The sequence below is a fragment of the Sinocyclocheilus grahami genome, unplaced genomic scaffold (assembly GCF_001515645.1).
Source record: "Sinocyclocheilus grahami isolate Dianchi unplaced genomic scaffold, SAMN03320097.WGS_v1.1 scaffold46.1, whole genome shotgun sequence".
Taxonomy (NCBI): domain Eukaryota; kingdom Metazoa; phylum Chordata; class Actinopteri; order Cypriniformes; family Cyprinidae; genus Sinocyclocheilus; species Sinocyclocheilus grahami.
Genome location: NW_015505225.1, coordinates 1,022,210 through 1,040,753, shown reverse-complemented (window position 1 = coordinate 1,040,753; position 18,544 = coordinate 1,022,210). Strand labels below are relative to the sequence as shown.

Below are 18,544 nucleotides of genomic sequence, written 5' to 3'. Positions count from 1 at the left end.
CACGTTCGCTTTATTGTCATACCTGTTTGACTATGAAATGTCATATACAGAAGCTCTAAAGAAGCAGATTTCATGGTAGGGTTTGCGCAGAGCAGACCCTCATTAGGAAAGGTGTTAACTTGAGAGACAACTAAGCCTGCAGGTTAAGGACACGGGTAGATAAAATGATAACATCCACAGGGGATTTCTCCAACTTTCAGAAAACTTCTGGCTTTCTAATTCTAACTGACATTTTAATGAACTATAAAAAGGAACAGCACTCCGTAAACGTTAGCATTTTAACCACTGTAAACAGGCTACAGAATTTTGCAGTTTTTTTTTTATTGAAGCTACACAATCCAGCTAAAACGGAGATTAATCTACACTCTTAATATTCAGTGATATTATAGATTTGACAGCGCTGGCACTATGAGAACAAAACTTGAACTTATTTGAGCTGAATAATGACACTATTGTCCTCTGTAGTGCTGCTTTACTTTGCAACATCAACACCGTTATTGAAATTAATTGTATCAACACTGAACTGACTTGACTTTTTTTTTGCTGAATTGAACTTTTTCTTAATTGATGAACTTGACCCAATTTTTGAACTGTACTGAAGCAACACTGAACTGACTGGAGCTAAATATGACTATTGTTTTGTTAGAGCTGCTTTACAGCATAATTTTGATTATATTTGATGATGTTTGCATCATTGATTCTCTTGGTTCTGTTTTCTGATTAATACTGTGAAGATGCTTTGAAACAACCTCCGTTGTGTAAAACACTATACAAATAAAGGTGACTTGAATTGACTGAACTTAAAAATAAAGGTTCCAAAAGAGTTGCAGAAAATCCATAGAAGAACCATACTATAAAGAACCTTCTGTAGAGTAGAAACGGTTCCATGTTTGTTAAAGGTTCTTAATGGAACCATATGCCAATAAAGAACCTTTATTGTTAAGAGTGTATCCCTTCACACTCTTAAAAATAAAGGTTCTTTATTGGCATCAATGGTTCTATGAAGAACCTTGAACATCAATGGAACCTTTTAAATGCAGAAAAGTTTCTTTATAGTCGAAAAAGGTTCTTTAGATTTTAAAAATGTTCTTCAAAATGGTTCTTTTATGAACTGTTCACTGAAAGGTTTTTTTTTAACCAAAAAAGGTTCTTCTATGGCATCACTGCAAAATCACCATTTTGGAATCTTTATTTTTAAGAGTGCACAGTAGGTTTTTTTCATATGAGCTGTCAAAATGCTGTACTAAATGCTCCTGTATATTAAGGAGATGCACAAAAAGAGTGCTAATGCGAATATCTTAAATATCTTCTGAAAAAAGCGAGGAGTTGCAGATGTAGGGTTCTTTTTGGCCCTCATCTTCTTCCAGCAGTTTCTCAAGGGCCAGAGTGCCCTCTGGGGCCTGGGGAGTCTCCACCTGCTGAGGCTCAGGTTCTGGTGAGATTACTGGCAAGGTCAGAGGCACTGGGAAGAATTGAGGGGTCGTCAGGGCTGCTGGCATCGAGGGGGCCTGCATGAAGGAGCCGGAGATGGTGGATAAAGGCTGAGCCCAAGGAATGTATGTCAAGGAGGAGTCCGGGACCTCCACCTGAGGCAGGGATGAGTTGGAAGTGCTCATGGTCTAATAGGGAACCAGATAAGAGATGAGTTAGCATCTCCAGACACTGAAAATAAAAGTAGTGGCTTAGTGTCACTCTGTGGCTCACCGCAAGGTTAGTGAAGAGAGGTGTGTGTGTAAACGTCAGCATAGGGGAAGGGCCCACCACAGTGTAACTGGGACAGATTGGCTGGAGATACATATCTGTGTGGGGCGGGACGGCAGGGTCGTGGTGTTGGTCTGGAGGAGTCCAGTGACTCAGAGGCTGAAGGGCAGTTGTGCTGGTGGTCTGGGCAATCCATCCTGTGCAGAGCCCACCGACATCTACTAATGAATCATTTAGGCTGCTCTGGTTGGCTTCTACAAAGCTGGAAGACCCTTTCAGAGAGGAAAATAAGCATGAAAAATATTTGCATTAATCAGTGACCCAAAAAAAGTTAATATGTTACTTACCAGCATGTGTGTATGATGGCAGAGTGTTGCTGGGAACCATCACCTAGAAAAAAGTATCCCATTTAATATAGTTTTCTCTTTTTTTTGTATTAAACTATAGAACTGCAAAAAATTATTATCTTAGAATTTTCATCTTTTCTAGTATAAATATCTAAATATTCTTGAATCAAGAGAAGCAAAATGATTTAATATTAAGTCTTGTTTTCTGAAAAATGTATCAACATTTTGTTAGTTTTGTTGGTTTGTTAGTTTCTTAAAAGAAAATATCAGCCAATGAATTCGTTTTTTTTTTCAGAAATATATATGTACACATACACTGGGCGAGTGCAAGGTAGGGAGCGGGTCCCCCTCGGTCCGTTCGCCGCAGGGCCCCCTCAAAGCGTGATTGGATGGCCCTGTATACACATCTCTGTATACACATATACATATATATATATATATATATATATATATATATATATATATATATATATATATATATATACAACCCCCATTCCAGAAAAGTCGGGAATGGGATATTTTGTGAAATGCCATAAATCCAAGAATATGAAAAAAATTCCAATGTTTATACTGACCGACTTAATTTTATTTTGTAAATATAAACACATTTTAATTTTGATGGCTGCAACACACTCCAAAAAAAAGCTGGGACAGAGGCACGTTTAACACTGTGTCACATCAACCTTACTTTTAATTACAATGTTTCATTGTTTGGGAATTGAGGATACTAATTGTTAAAGTTTTGCAAGCAAAATTTTTGTCCAGTCTTGCTTGATACAAGGCTTCAGATGCTCAGTAGTCTGTGATTGTCGTTGCCTGATTCTCCTTTTCATGACTGGTCATACATTTTCAATAGGAGTCAGATCTGGACTGCAAGTAGGCCAGTCTAGCACATTCACTCTGTCTCCACAAAACCACGCTGTTGTAGCACATGCAGAATGAGAGCTGGGATTGTCTTGATCTAATAACCATGGACTTTCCATGAAAGACATCATCTTGATGGCAGTATATTTCTCTGTACAATTCCAATATATGCCTCTATGTCAATAGTACCTTCACACATATACCAGTCACTCATGCTGTTTGCACTGTTGCACCCCCATACCATGACAGATATTTGCTTTTGCTTCTGTCGCTGATGAAAGTCTGGATGGTCCCTTTGGTCTTTTTCCCGGAAACAAGTTTAAATGTGGACTCATCTGAGCACAGCACACATTTCCACTGTCTTTTTGACTATCTGCGATGAGCTCTGACCCAGAGAACCTGGCGGAATCACTGCATAGAATTGATGTATAGCTTTCTCCTAGAGTAACAGAGATTCAAGTTACATTTCTTGATGCAGCAGCAGACTGTGTTAAGTGACAGCAGTTTTCTGAAGTACTCCTGAGCCCATGTGACTATATTTAACACCGCATCATGACGGTTTCTTATGCAATGCCATCTGAGGGCTCAACGGTCAAGCACATTCAACTGGGGTTGCTGCCTTGCCCTACATGTACTGTGATTTCTTTGGATTCCCTGAATTTTTTCACAATATTAAGTGTGGTAGTTGGTGAAAGACCTAAATTCTTTGCAATTTTGCATTGTGAAATGTGATTTTTTTTACACTTCTCTCATGAAATTTGGCATAAAGTGATGAGCCATGATCCAAAGACCGAGATGCTCCTTTTATACCCAAACATGATACCCTGACCCATTACCAATTCACCTGCATACTGTGAACTGTTTCAAAACGTCTCATCTTTTTAAGTGGGAGAACTTGCACAATTGGTGGCTGACTAAATACTTTTTTTCCCCACTGTATATATATATAGAAAGAGAGGAACAGGATCAAGAAAGAGCAATGAGCATCACCCGCAACGATGTTGCTGGATATATCGCAATGCCACGCACAATATGACACCGACTTGTTTGGATGTTTTACTGTGAAAAATATTCATATGTGTCAACACATGAAGTTCTGAAAGAAAAATTCTTAGGCGTACTGAATGAATGGTAAATTGTCGACTCAAGTGTAAGTAGGACAAGCACTTTATGTTTCACGAGTTCGCCTGCCCATTCAGCCCTGCCAGGTAATGGTAAAACAAACGTGGCTTGCTGTCCGTGAAGGAGGCTCGAAACCCGAGGCTCGGCTTGAGCTCAGAGTAAGAAACCCACCTATGATGATACGGTGTGGATGAAAGAGAAGGGATTTACAGGAGGAGAAGGGGTGGTGGAGGGATGCCGGAAGAATAGTCGCTTGGACGGAACAATGGCTGCTGCTTATATATGGTCGAAATGATGATTGGCAGGACTGGTTGATTAGGCTCCTCCCGAACCTGCATTGTGAACTTCATTTATTAGACAGCTCACATTGCTTTTTTTTTAATTGCTCTTGTCACTTAACTTGGGTCAGGCACCATTTTACAGATCAATTTAAAGCATAAAATGTGACAGCTCATGATTTTTACGTTTGGTGCTTGGAAAGTGTTGATTTTATGGCCCGTTTATGCTTCATATCTATTATTAAACATTAACATGTTTCTTGTTTCTTTACAGAGACAAATACTTAAAGCATTCCACCCTGAGGGTTCAATAACTGGATCTAATCCCAGGAAAATGTTTGGACCTTTTACTACAATCAGGATTGGGATCTCAGTGAGTATTGTCCAGAAAACATGGCAACAACAAACACTTAGCCTTAGTTTAATAAAGCTAAAAAAGTTTTCCTTTTATGATGAGCACATTTGAATAGAAGAAACTAAGGTCTCCAAGAGTACATTGAAGACAAGAAAACACTGAAACAGCAACAAACTAGTGCAGACAAAAAGAGACGAGAGACAACTTAAAATAGAGGGAGAAAGGTAACATTGTAGCTATATATTGTAATTAACTAGTCTATTGAAAATTATAATATTACTGCATATTGCTAGGCCAATTTCTACATTGTGATGGATTGTTTTACTCAGTGGATGCTTTAAATTAATCTACATTTATATATCCACATATGTATTTATTTGATAAGTAGTCATCTAGCAAACAGGATAATGTGCAGTCAATTATCTTCACGATAGTTTATTTAACAATAACAATGACCTGCTGGCTATACATTATTTTTCACAATAGATCAAAAACTATTAAGGTGTAGCACAATGTGATTCCTTTGTAAAATGATTTACATGTCAGGGCAAGTTCTTCCACTTAAATTCCACTTAAACAGATGATAGGGACTTTTGTTTAAGACCTACACCTGGTAGTTTGGATCAAGGCGTTACTTGCTGTGGCCCCCAGCCCAACAATGGCAGATCTGTTTAAAAACACGTCTTCAAACTGAGAGAGGTGTTGATTGAAATGCCAGAGAGCACGTGGGGGGCTGGCTTACAGATCATTTAGCTAGCCCTAATGTGACAGACACAGATAAGAGCAGGTTTAGTTCTTGTGTGTGGTTTCACTTATTGCCATAATGCCACTTGGGAAGCAATAACTAACTCAAGTGCCATCAGCTTCTGCAGAATAACTTAAAGAGCATCTGTAAACAATCGGGATGACATTAGAAGAGCCATGAAGTGGCTTCATAAGATCTCATGCTTTTCTACGGTTTGCATTTAACAGAGTTCAACCCATTTTTATGTGATTTTACTGTGAGAAAGAGGCTGCTGAGTGTGTGTGTGTTTTTGTTTTCATGTGTTGTCAAGTATAATTAGAAGGTTGGTAGTCAAGCCTCTTGGCAGATCCACAAGCGGATTTGCATAGGCCCTATGCCCAACCCCTCTGGCTATGTGGGGGAATAGTTTAACTGTCACGGAAAAACACCTGGATTATATAAGACCAAAATCCCCTTGGAGTTTGGAGAGTATGCCTTTCTGCACTCAGTAATGGCTAGCAATATTCAAGCTGACATTGATTGTGCAATTTTGCAATCCTGTAATCTTTTTTTTTTTCTGGGGGGTCTGATATTCAGCCAGTTTTTAGTGCCCTGAACTGACCTCATATTATGAACAATTCCAGTCAAGTGACACTAACTAAACAATTAGAGAAGTTTAAACCCCCAAGCTCCTCTTTTCTTTCACAACTAATCTGTAAAATGTCCATTTCTATATACACTGATACATTTTTAACATTTCAAGATAAAAACCATTAATATTTTCTGTACAAATATGCTTAATGACCAAATAAATCTGTAAATAAACATTGTTAGGTTATGCTTCCTAATGCAGTAATGTTAATGAACTGTAGATTAAAGTTAGAGTTAGCCAGTTAAAGGGATAGTTCACCCAAAAATGAAAATTCTGTCATTAATTACTCCCCCTCATGACGTAAGACCTTTGTTCATCTTTGGAACACAAATGAAGATATTTTTAATGAAATCTGAGAGCTTTCTGACCCTGCATAGACCGCAACAGAACTGACATGTTCAAGGCCCATAGATAAAGTGCTCTCGGATTTCATCAAAAATATCTTAATTTGTGTTCCGAAGATGAACGAAGGTCTTACGGGTTTGGAACGATATGAGGGTGAGTAATTAATGACAGAATGTTCTTTTTTGGCTGAACTATCCCTTTAACAGGATTTTATTGTGGGATTTTAACATTATCTTCCTTTAAAATTACATTTAAACAGAGTTGCTATGACTTTTAAATTGAGCTCATGCACCTCAACAAGTCCATGCAATATTTTGCAGTATTTCGCAAACCTATAATCAATTTGAGAGTTTTCAATCCTCCTGGACTCCGTTATTCAGCCAATTATTAGTGTGTTAGTAAGACTTGTGTTTGTCATATTATCAATAGCAATTAAAAGGATAGTTTACCCAAAAATTTAATTTCTGTCATCATTTACTCAACCTCATGTCATTCTAAACCTGTACTACTTTGTCTTCTGTGGAATGTAAAAGAAGATATTTTGAGAAATGTCTTTTTTTTTTTTGTGCAAGTGAATGGGAACCAAAACTTGTATGTTCATTCAACATTCTTCAAAGTTTATTCTTTTGTGTTCCACAGAAGACAGAATCTCCTACAGGTTTGGAGCAACATTTTTCTTGGGTAAACTGTTCCTTAAATGATGCCAACCAAACAATTAGCCATCTTTAAAGCCTGAGGTCCTCTTTTTTTCATAAGTAATCTTTTTCACTCCCATATTTGGATATCAGCATTGTGCATTGGATGGATTAGATGAAGAACCCCCCCAAAAAAACACAAGCTAGAACTTGAATGAATAACAAATTAGATAATGTTAAAGGACAGTTTTCACAATCAAAAGCGTGTTTTATTGAGTGCGTATGCATGCACACGTGTGCTCTAGTTCCTACTGCGGTGGGGGGTGTCGTTCTGGCAGCATTTCCTCTTTTTCTCCGAAGCAGCTCCTTCACAGGGTCTTTGACTCTCACTCCCTGGTACGGCTTGGACGCGGACGCCTCTGACAGTGCTGTACAAAAAAAACACAGCAGATATGAGCACACCTCATGACAAGCATACAAAAAAAAAAATCATTTGAGATGTACGGATTTCTTGTTCGTGCCAAGTTAAACAAGGTTTGGCTGAAAGTGTTGAAAGTTTCAGTCACTCAATAGATACCTCTTTTATCGGGACCTTTCGTCTTTTTTGTATTGTGTAATCTGATGTACAAAGCTGTAAGAGAACAATCACTCAAACTCTTGCTTTCTTGAACAATTTCAGCCATTAGTGAATAGTGTGGATCTGGTAAGCCTGAGTAACACTGAAATCAGTTTATTTGCAGATATAATTATACAAATCCCACTTCCTAATCTATTCAAATAAACCAGCTGGTCAGATATAACTACGTTAAATTACAGTTTTTATGAAATATCCACTTGCTTGTGTCCTCATATGTCACATGATCTGTATCACATTTGATAAAAACTACACTGACACTACACTGAAACTCCATGTGATATCCAAGGAAGAAGACAGGAGTGATGTTTTCTGGACAGCTGTATAATTAATTGTCTGAACAATACCATCCATCATCTGCTTCAAGCCTCTCCCTATTGATGCATTTATGGTTAATAACTAACAGCTGTGGTTGTCATTAATGTAAAACAATGTCGTGTTTCAGACATTCTTGGAGGCGGTATATTTTACAGTTCATAACAGCATATATCAGGGGCGACCAATGTCAGTCCTGGAGAGCTACAGTTCTGCAGACTTCAGCTCCAATCAATCAAACACATCTGAAAAAGCTAATCAAGGTCTAAGGGTTACTAGAACGCAACAGACAGGTGATTTTTTTTTATCAAACTCTGCAGGACTGTGTCTCTCCAGGCTGATGCTGGCCACCCCTGGCATATACAGTGGGTACGGAAAGTATTCAGACCCCCTTAAATTTTTCACTCTTTGTTATATTGCAGCCATTTGCTAAAATCATTTAAGTTAATTTTTTTTCCTCATTAATGTACACACAGCACCCCATATTGACAGAAAAACACAGAATTGTTGACATTTTTGCAGATTTATTAAAAAAGAAAAACTGAAATATCACATGGTCCTAAGTATTCAGACCCTTTGCTCAGTATTTAGTAGAAGCACCCTTTTGATCTAATACAGCCATGAGTCTTTTTGGGAAAGATGCAACAAGTTTTTCACACCTGGATTTGGAGATCCTCTGCCATTCCTCCTTGCAGATCCTCTCCAGTTCTGTCAGGTTGGATGGTAAACGTTGGTGGACAGCCATTTTTAGGTCTCTCCAGAGATGCTCACTTGGGTTTAAGTCAGGGCTCTGGCTGGGCCATTCAAGAACAGTCACAGAGTTGTTGTGAAGCCACTCCTTCGTTATTTTAGCTGTGTACTTAGGGTCATTGTCTTGTTGGAAGGTAAACCTTCGGCCCAGTCCCTGTATCCCTGTACTTGGAACCCAATTGAGCATCTCTGGAGAGACCTAAAAATGGCTGTCCACCAACGTTTACTATCCAACCTGACAGAACTGGAGAGGCTCTGCAAGGAGGAATGGCAGAGGATCCCTAAATCCAGGTGTGAAAAACTTGTTGCCTCTTTCCCAAAAAGACTCATGGCTGTATTCGATCAAAAGGGTGCTTCTACTAAATACTGAGCAAAGGGTCTGAATACTTAGGACCATGTGATATTTCAGTTTTTCTTTTTTAATAAATCTGCAAAAATGTCAACAATTCTGTGTTTTTCTGTCAATATGGGGTGCTGTGTGTACATTAATGAGGAAAAAAATTTACTTAAATGATTTTAGCAAATGGCTGCTATATAACAAAGAGTGAAAAATTTAAGGGGGTCTGAATACTTTCCGTACCCACTGTATCATTAACTTGTATAACTTATATAATGTCTACATCTCTGCTGGGGCACATATTCACACAAAGCACTAAAATAATGCTGTAAATAAATGAATTAATTACATTAACATGTAATATAAGCACCCCAATTTATACAGCCATTTAAAAGTTTGGGGTCGGTATAAGAATTTAAAAACTTTTGAGTTTGGTCTCATGCTCACTAAGGCTGGATTTATTTAATCAAAAAATACAGTAAAGACGGTAATATTGTGAAATTGTATTACAATTGAAAATAACTGTTTTTATATCATTTAAAATTGAATTCAGTCTTGTGATGCAAAGCTGAATTTTCAGCATCATTACTTCAGTCTTCATTGTCATGATCCTTCAAAAATAATTTTAATACGCTGATTTGCTGTCCAAGAAACAATTCTTATTATCAATGTTGAAAACAGCTGTGCTGCTTAATATTGTTGTGGAAGCTTTGATACTTTTTTTCAGGATTATTTTTAAAAGAAAAACATTTATTTGAAATAGAAAACATTATAAATGTCTTTCAGGTCACTTTTGATCAATGTAAAGGGTCCTTGCTGAATAAAAGTATTATTAAAAATAAAATAAAAAATCGAACTGACACCTGAACTCTCTCCTTGCTCATTTATGACCCCCTTCTCCCCCTGCCCTCTCTGTCTCTCCCTCTTTTCCTCCAAAAGGTTTCACTCAAAGTTCATTAAGAATATGCATATCCCACATATCATGTATCTTGTGAATCTGTTGTTTTTCACCTTCATGTTTGGTATCATTTTAAAGGTCTCTGTGCAATTGGTAAAATGGTCTCAATTTCACAGTAGTCACTTCTATTATAAGAAATATTGAAAACTTTTGTAGAATTGTGTTCTGCTGAGGAGGGGGTGTGTTCCTCTTTAGGGGTCTGTGGGAATGTTGATCTATCTCCAGCCAGGTGTGACCCTGGATCACAGAACCTAACAAACCAAAAGGTCTTTTATGTTTTTACAACTGATTTAAAGATTTCTTTGTTTTTGTTCTGGTAGTATTTAAGGGAAAGTTGCAAATCAGTCTTTGAGGATTCTGTAGTCAGAAAAACCCCCATGCAGTGTGTGAGAGTCTCTGGAGCTCTGCACCAGAACTCTCGCTGCTGTGTGTCTCTCTGCTGTCAGGTATGATTCAAAAATGTAATTGTGTTAAACACATTGTGCCCATAGAGCACACTGTATAGTTGTTTGTGCTACTACATGTGCACATAGGCTAGTTAAGTTTATTCTTTAAAAACACATGATTACTTTGCTGTAAGTGTTCTTTGAAATACTTAGGTAAAAGGCTGTTGATGCTATGCATTTTAGACCGTTTGTCTTGTGTTAAATTAGGATAACTATTACATGTGTGACTATGTAAAATTTGTTTGTCTCCTGCATGGAACACTTGGCTATTTTATCTACAGTAAATCATGTACCGGAGCAGGGTTGCCACGCGGATACAATACATTTCACAATTGCATTATCCTTTCTAAATTGGCTACTAATTGTTTCATTATGTAATTGGCATGATACAATTTTACCTGACAATTAATAAATTGTTATATTTGATTTATTCTGATCTCTTCTGAAGTCATTTTTCAAGTAGATTACTGTGTAGTGGTATTTCCGCAAATCTGCGTTCAGGACAGATCATACGGAAGCACCAGTGGATGAACCATGGGGAACACCATTAGGGCTTCTGATTTCTGACTGTCACTGGCTTAACACAGTGTAGCTCTCGTGGTTATAGGAGAAAATACACTTTTTGTTATGAGCATGCATGGTGTAGGTCACTTAAAGGTATTATAACCACTCTGCATCCTCTGAGTAAGTTCAGAACTGGCGAGTTTGTGTCCGTGGGTTCACTATCGGCCAAGTGCAATTCCTGTGCGAAACCTGGTCCCTAATGAACGAATAATTCAAAGTATGGGATTTCCAGAATACTCAAATATCTAAATTAATATACAATCGATATCTGTGATCAGTTTTTAATTAGAAATTTCTCCTAAATTTAATGATCACTTGAAATTGGAGTCAGATTGAACACAGAGCTAGACTAAAATTTAAACTAAATCCTGATAAATTCAGAAGCGCAAGTAAAAGACCGAATACGCATTAAACCTTCGACCAGGCCGCTGGATTCTGCTTTTTGGGCTGGCGGGTGGATTCTTACACCCCAAACTTTTGAAAGGATGTGTACATATAATAACAAAAATAAAAATAAACACCAGTATGCAAATAAAATATGATCAATTGTGATGCATTACACAAGGGCATGTGGAAAATAATTTGTTTTATCACAAATCAAAATTTGTTATCAAATTACTTATTTACATTACTTATTTTTCTCTATCCAATTTAAGTTTGATTTGTTAACTATAATAGCTAACATGAACTAACAATGAGCAATACATTTTCATAATTTTAAAGCTTTTATTAATTTGGTATAATGTTAATTTGATACATTTCAAGTTGAAATAACATTATTTTTGTTAAATTAATAACATTAATGTATTATGATGTGACTTAACAATGAACAGTTGCATTGATTAATCAGTAAAGAAGCATTGTTAGGTCATGATTTCTAATGAAAGTTAATGAACTGAACTTCATTGTAAAGTGTTACCGTTTTTTCACAGCTGACAGAATTTTACTGCAGATTCTTCTCCAATAAAATAAAATTGAAGCAGTGTTGCTATAACTAAGCTCAGCATGCACTTCAAGAGGCAATAAAGTGTTTGATTCTAACAGTGCATCTCAAAGATATATTTGCTATGTACAGGAACAGGCAGGTTCTTTAGGCGCATGATAAGTGGAGCTGTGTGCATCTGCACAGACACAGCTGCTGGCCAACAGTGAATTCTGAAGAAAGCACCATGCAGTGCACACTGTGTACTTAAGGAGGTGTGATTGTTTGTCAATAACAGTAAATATGTCATAATAGTAAAATAGTAGAAAGTTGATTAGAAAAATCCTCAACGAAACTCCAGCGGTTTTATTTCTGCACCCCTAGTAAATTTGGTCAGTTTATAACCGAGTCAGTCAAGTCACGATTTGTGACTCATTATTCAATCATTTTGTGAGTCACACACGCTTGAACGCGTTCCTTTAATGTGAAAATCTGATATCGCTTTAGGTGTTTGCTAAACATTGTTTGCGTAAAAGTCTCTCACACTCGCCGCACCCCATTCTATCACAACTGTTACTTCTTAAGGCTAAAGCCTCAATGTTTAATCACCAAATAATGAATCAGTAATGTACCTGTTCTGTGACCTTCATCATAGATTCATGACACACATTGGTCTCTGTTAGAACAGGCCGCCAACTAACCACCTGTATCCCTCCATAACCTTAACAAAACAACCATCTTGAATAAATGTCTACTATATTGTCATTCTGCAAACAATAAGAATTCCTTTCAGTAAGGCGCTGTGTTCTCATAGAATGGAGATTGTTTGGGATTTGTAATTTATGCATGCATTGTTCAACATTCACAGACGAACAGTCAGTGTAAATATATAACTGCGAGGGCAAAGAGGTGTCTACAGTTGTGCAATACAAGCACAGCATGATTTTAAAAAGTTGAAAAAGAGGAAGCTATGCAGCTGTGAAGTCTTTTCTTTCAGGAGGAGGGCAATTGAAGGGTTTTGCATATCAAGATTAGGCCACTCAACAGGACGCCTGGTTACACTCTAAAAAATGCTGGGTTAAATACAACCCAGCGCTGGGTAAAATATGGACAAATCCAGCGGTTGGGTTACTGCCCAGAAGGTCAGGTTAAACATTTAACTCAACTGTTGGTCAAAAACAACCCAATCGCTGGGTTTGTCCATATTCAACCCAGCATTTTTTAGAGTGTATGCATATTTCCGAAGTGGTCTATCAGTAGTAATAACCATCAGTCTAGCAGGACTTACTGGCAATAAATGTGATGACCTGAAATATCACCTCTGACTTCTATCCACTTTCACTTCTTAAGTTATGTGGGATGTGGAAGGAACCGCCACGTCAGAATTCTTACTTGAGCAGCTTTTTTTTTACTGCTCTTTTGCATTTATGGAACTAGATAAGATTTCATAAGCCCTACCGATGTGCATGTGAAATAAAAAAATGGCAATTAAAAAATAACTTATATATAAAATAATATAAAGAACTTATATAAAAAAATTATATATATATATATATATTTGTGGCAATAGGGATTTCGCCTATGGGCGTCAAATTGGCTAGAAACGGCCCTGTTTTGTGGCAATCGCCTATGCGCCTATGGGCGTCAAATTGGCTAGAAACGGCCCTGTATATATATATATATATATATATATATATATACATACACACACACGTATATATAATTCAAACCCTAATTTTTCAGTTATAATTTTATTCAGTTTTGTTTCAGTTGTTTATTTTAATAATGCATTTTTTATGGTTTTATGGTTTTACAATAATAACCCTTAAACTTAATTTAGTTTTTTAACTTTAACCATCTGTTTCAGCACAAAATAAACATACGCTTTTCTGAAATTCTTAAAAAAAGAATTGGTAGAAAGATTGGCACTTCATGAGATTTTTAATTTATTTTTGCAGATATTAAGATGTCCCCAAAAGGAACATTTAGAGTTTCTGTCAAAGAGCCAAAGACCAGGCCTGTGTGTTAATGTATCTGTCACCCGTCTTGATAGCAACCGCTACCTTCCTTACCGCATTGTAATGAAAAAAATAAATAAAAAATGGAGGCACCAGTACAACAACCAAGCTGGCATTATTAATTACTAAAGGAGAAAATGTATATTGTCAAATCATAAAACATGCAAATCTCTGCTGTTGATGAAAAGGCAAACACTAAGCTATTAATTAATCACGCCACTTATCAGAACAGATAACATGGCACAACAGCAACGATTCATTTGTTTCCATCTGTATAACATAATAGGAGCTGAGTAGGTTTTGCATATTTTTGCTCCGTCCTAAATTGAAGTAAAAAAATCGATATATTTTGTTGATGCATTATGCCTTCGCGGTGCATTTAGTAAGTAAATAAGTATATTTGCATACTGCAACATAATGCATGTGAAATGTGCAAATCTAAATATTGTATTGATATTCAGAAATTGTACTTACATTTTCCCATGTGCACAGTCTTATACTCTAAACTGTTATAGTATCTAGACAAAAACTTTTCTATTTACTTCCTGCGATCATCTCATAATTGTACAAAGGCTGCTTGAGTGGGTTGCCTTATAAAAGCAACAGCATTGCAGTTTCAAGTGATGTCACCACAAAGGGAAGCTGCAATCCACATTAATTCAGTACCACCAGTTTACCACAATGTAAAAGTTTCAGCTTAACATGTCTTATGAAAGTTATGAAGTATATATCCATGGCTGCTAATTCAAATGAAGCACGCAGAGAGTAAATTGGAGAATTTGTGGCACATCTGTACAATCAGCTTCTTCTGTTGAGCAGGAACAAAATTACTGATAAACAATCATTTTACAGCTAACACACCAATAAAGTGTTTTGTATCTTGGAGAACTGAAATCTTATTTTATTTTATTTTACTTTCACTCTTTTTGTTAAAACTCTTTTTTTAAATTAAATTAAATTTAATTAAATTAAATTTAAATATAATATAATATAATATAATATAATATTAATATAATATAATATAATATAATATAATATAATATAATATAATATTATTTAATTTAATTTAATTTAATTTAATTTAATTTAATTTAATTTAATTTAATTTAATTTAATTTAATTTAATTTAATTTAATTTAATTTAATTTAATTTAATTTAATTTAATTTAATTTAATTTAATTTAATTTAATTTAATTTAATTTAATTTAATTTAATTTAATTTAATTTAATTTAATTTAATTTAATTTAATTTAATTTAATTTAATTTAATTTAATTTAATTTAATTTAATTTAATTTGATTTGAACTCTTTTTGTTAAAAATAATGGAAAAAGCTAATCAACAATATTTTACAACTAAAACATCCCAATAAAGTGTTTTGTATCTTAGAGATCACCAAACTGAAACCTTATTTTATTTTATTTTATTTTACTTTCACGCTTTTTGTTTTAATTTAATTTAATTTAATTTAATTTTCACTCTTTTTGTTAAAAATAATGGAAAAAGCAAATCAACAATATTTTACAACTAAAACACCCCAATAAAGTGTTTTGTATCTTAGAGATCACCAAACTGAAATCTTGTTTTATTTAATTTTATTTTACTTTCACTCTTTTTGTTAAAACTCTTTTTGTTTTAATTGAATTTAATTACATTTTCACTCCTTTTGTTAAAAATAATGTAAAAAGCAAATCAACAATAATTTTACAGCTAAAACACACCAATAAAGTGTTTTGCATCTTGAAGATCAAAAAACTGAAATCTGTTTTATTTTCTCAAATAATTTATTTTATTTTAAGGCTTTTTTATACATGACCATGGAACTTTTTTAATAGTTGGTGTCTGTAGGCACCAGTTATTTTGAAGATTACATGACATGCTCTGTTGTTAAATGTGTGATTAAATATGCTTTATGTGATTATCTCAAATATGAATTACATTTACTTTTTTGCAATAAATAAATATAGTTTCTTTCAGGGTGCAGTTGTTAAAAGCGGAATTCAAAATTAGGCTGCTGAGAATTGATGTAACCCATGTGAAACTGTCACACTAGTCAATTTATTAGTGTTTAAAGGAAACACCTGCACACACTTTGAGCTTCATTGACCACTCAAGCCATGAAGCTCATCATGTTCCTTTTCTCAGCTTAGTACTTTCTATTATTACACAAACAAACACACATCTCAGCAACAAAAACAAGGAACAGCTTTTTATACCAACAACAAAATGCATCTGCTTGTAATTTACTATAATGTAATCACTTCAACACCACACAGTTCAAAAATACAGCTGACTCATAAGGAATTTCTTGAGCTGGCTTCAAAGTTCTCGGCTCATCAGTATTTGAAACAGCCTCTGCATAAGGCGTATCAATGAGGGAAAAGACAAAAAGCTAAAAATACTTACTTCAGCTTTGTGTGCGAAGATAGCTCTCCCTTCCAATTGAGAAACAAAGCATAAATGAGATACCACACAGTGCCAATGGTTAATGCATGAAAGCATTCGCTAATGCAAACTACAGTGTGAGCTCAATGCAAAGAAGCAATTTTCATTAGGCCTCAGTGAACAAGGGTTATTAAAAAAAGCATTGTTTCTTTCTGCAAATGTTCAAGTACATGAAACATTTTCTAAAGTACTGTGGGAAAAAAATAAAACAAAAAACGTTTTTACCAGCACAAACTAGAGCCGTTAAGGTCTATCAGATGAAGAAATACGGTCTTGACCTTTAGAAGTGTTGTCTAACCTCTCTTTCTAGACAGTATGCAATGTTAACATCACTTATCGCTATACCAAGCTTAGTTTATTTTGAAAGTTGTTACTAAAAGGAAAGGGGAAATGAATTAACAAGTACAGCTTTGCTTCAGGCAACACGAACATCCTAATTTACAAGTTCAGTTACTTTAGGTTTAGGTGTCGAGCGTAACGGTGAAGGATGAAAGCAGTCTTATCCTCTGTCATCTTTCACCTGGAGCATCGCTGGAGAGCAGTAGCATGAAGAGGGCAGAGGGGAGGCAGGTCACTGTCATACGCTCATCTGCAGAGACACCGCGCTGCTCTGTGTGTTTTACTAGGAGGGAAAATACCACAAAACAGCCTCTGGGGTCGAGAGTTATGGCTCTCTGTCTGAAGATGGAGTGGGTTCATATAAGTGATCTATAGGCTGAAAATGCAGTTTTAAAAAATTGTGGGACAAGGCAAGATTTTGGAAAGAAGTCATTCATCTTTTATAGTGATGTTGAAAAATGTTGAAGTTCAAAAATTTTTATTATCAACAAAGCTTTTGGCATGATTGTCAGCAACAAAATTGCTAATATATATATATATATATATAAATTATATATAAAATAGACAATATAGAAAATAAATAGAAGCTTTTGTAACACTCCTGGCAAGGTGTTTAATTGTACTGAATTGGAAATCGCCCATTCTTTATGGATTAAAGATAGAGAAAATCAGACAATGAAAGGAACTTCTGGTAATTTCTATAAAACTTGGGGTCCTCTTCTAGATTGTTTAGGAAAGTGAAATATTTCTAGATACCTGAGTATATTACTCCTCCGGCAGTAACCCTTTCCCTCCCCCAAGGTATAGATTACTAGTCTACTTCATCTTGAGCATCATTTTCTTACACCTGTGATGTTAATGTGTATATTTGTTTGGATGACCAAGCTTTTTATGGCCTTAAATTATTTATTTATTTATTTAACTGTTTATTTTAAAGTCATTATGTTGTTATATTATTATTCAATACCCATTTTTTATGTTTCAGAGTTGCTGTTTATTTGTCTAGAATAAGTACATATACATGTCATCAATCATTCTATCATTCTTCAATAATTCTGTATCTGTAATTGTATGGAGTAACCTGCTGAGGTGGAGAAAATCTAAATAAAGTGAAGAAAAAAAGAAGAAAATAAATAGAAAATTGGCAGTAGATACAGTAAATAAAAAAATAAAATATATATATAAATATTTCATACACACACACACACACACATGCACAATATTATACACAATATTACAATATTATTGCAATTTAAAATGACTGGTTTCTATTTGAAAATAATTTAACATGGAATCTATGTGCTGAGAATGCAGGTTTGAAAAAAATAATGAGACCATATTAAAAAAAAAAAAAAGTAATTATCTTTTACAGTTATGTTCAAAAATAAGTATGTTTAATGTCAGCAACTATTTTGGCATGATTGTCATAATTTGTGTGCTGTGTATATTTATTATGTATATATAAATACACACACTTGCATGTATATATTTAAGAAAAATATGTTATGTTTATATATTAACTAGATTTATATATAATATAAATTATATAAATATAAATATATACAAGTACATACATGTACATATTTAAAATATATATACTGTATGTGTGTGTATTTATATATAAATATATATATATATATTAGGGGTGCACAATATAACGTAACGGTACACAAACGTGACGGTTCAGTATGTACCTCGGTCTTGATGTCATGATTCGGTATGATTTCGGTACAGTGTACATATTTAAAATATATATACTGTATGTGTGTGTATTTATATATAAATAATAAATA

The 18,544-nt window shown here is 35.0% G+C and overlaps 1 protein-coding gene across 3 annotated transcripts; it reads right to left on the bottom strand.

The window, feature by feature from the left end:
- Window positions 1-1,164: 1,164 nt before the first annotated feature.
- Window positions 1,165-16,439, bottom strand: LOC107582583 (POU domain class 2-associating factor 1). Of its 3 annotated transcripts, none has more exons than XM_016268484.1 (5): window positions 16,374-16,439; window positions 7,336-7,451; window positions 2,049-2,091; window positions 1,705-1,973; window positions 1,165-1,619 (listed from the first exon to the last, which is right to left on the bottom strand). In XM_016268484.1, exons 3-5 carry the CDS (start codon window positions 2,086-2,088, stop codon window positions 1,299-1,301), a joined length of 630 nt encoding a protein of 209 aa, XP_016123970.1. In that variant the 5' UTR covers window positions 2,089-2,091; window positions 7,336-7,451; window positions 16,374-16,439; the 3' UTR covers window positions 1,165-1,298. The 3 variants fall into 3 exon arrangements, with proteins under 3 accessions (XP_016123970.1, XP_016123968.1, XP_016123969.1); XM_016268482.1 differs by lacking the exon at window positions 16,374-16,439 and adding an exon at window positions 14,442-14,781 and having other exon boundaries at window positions 7,318-7,451; XM_016268483.1 differs by lacking the exon at window positions 16,374-16,439 and adding an exon at window positions 14,442-14,781.
- Window positions 16,440-18,544: the final 2,105 nt, after the last annotated feature.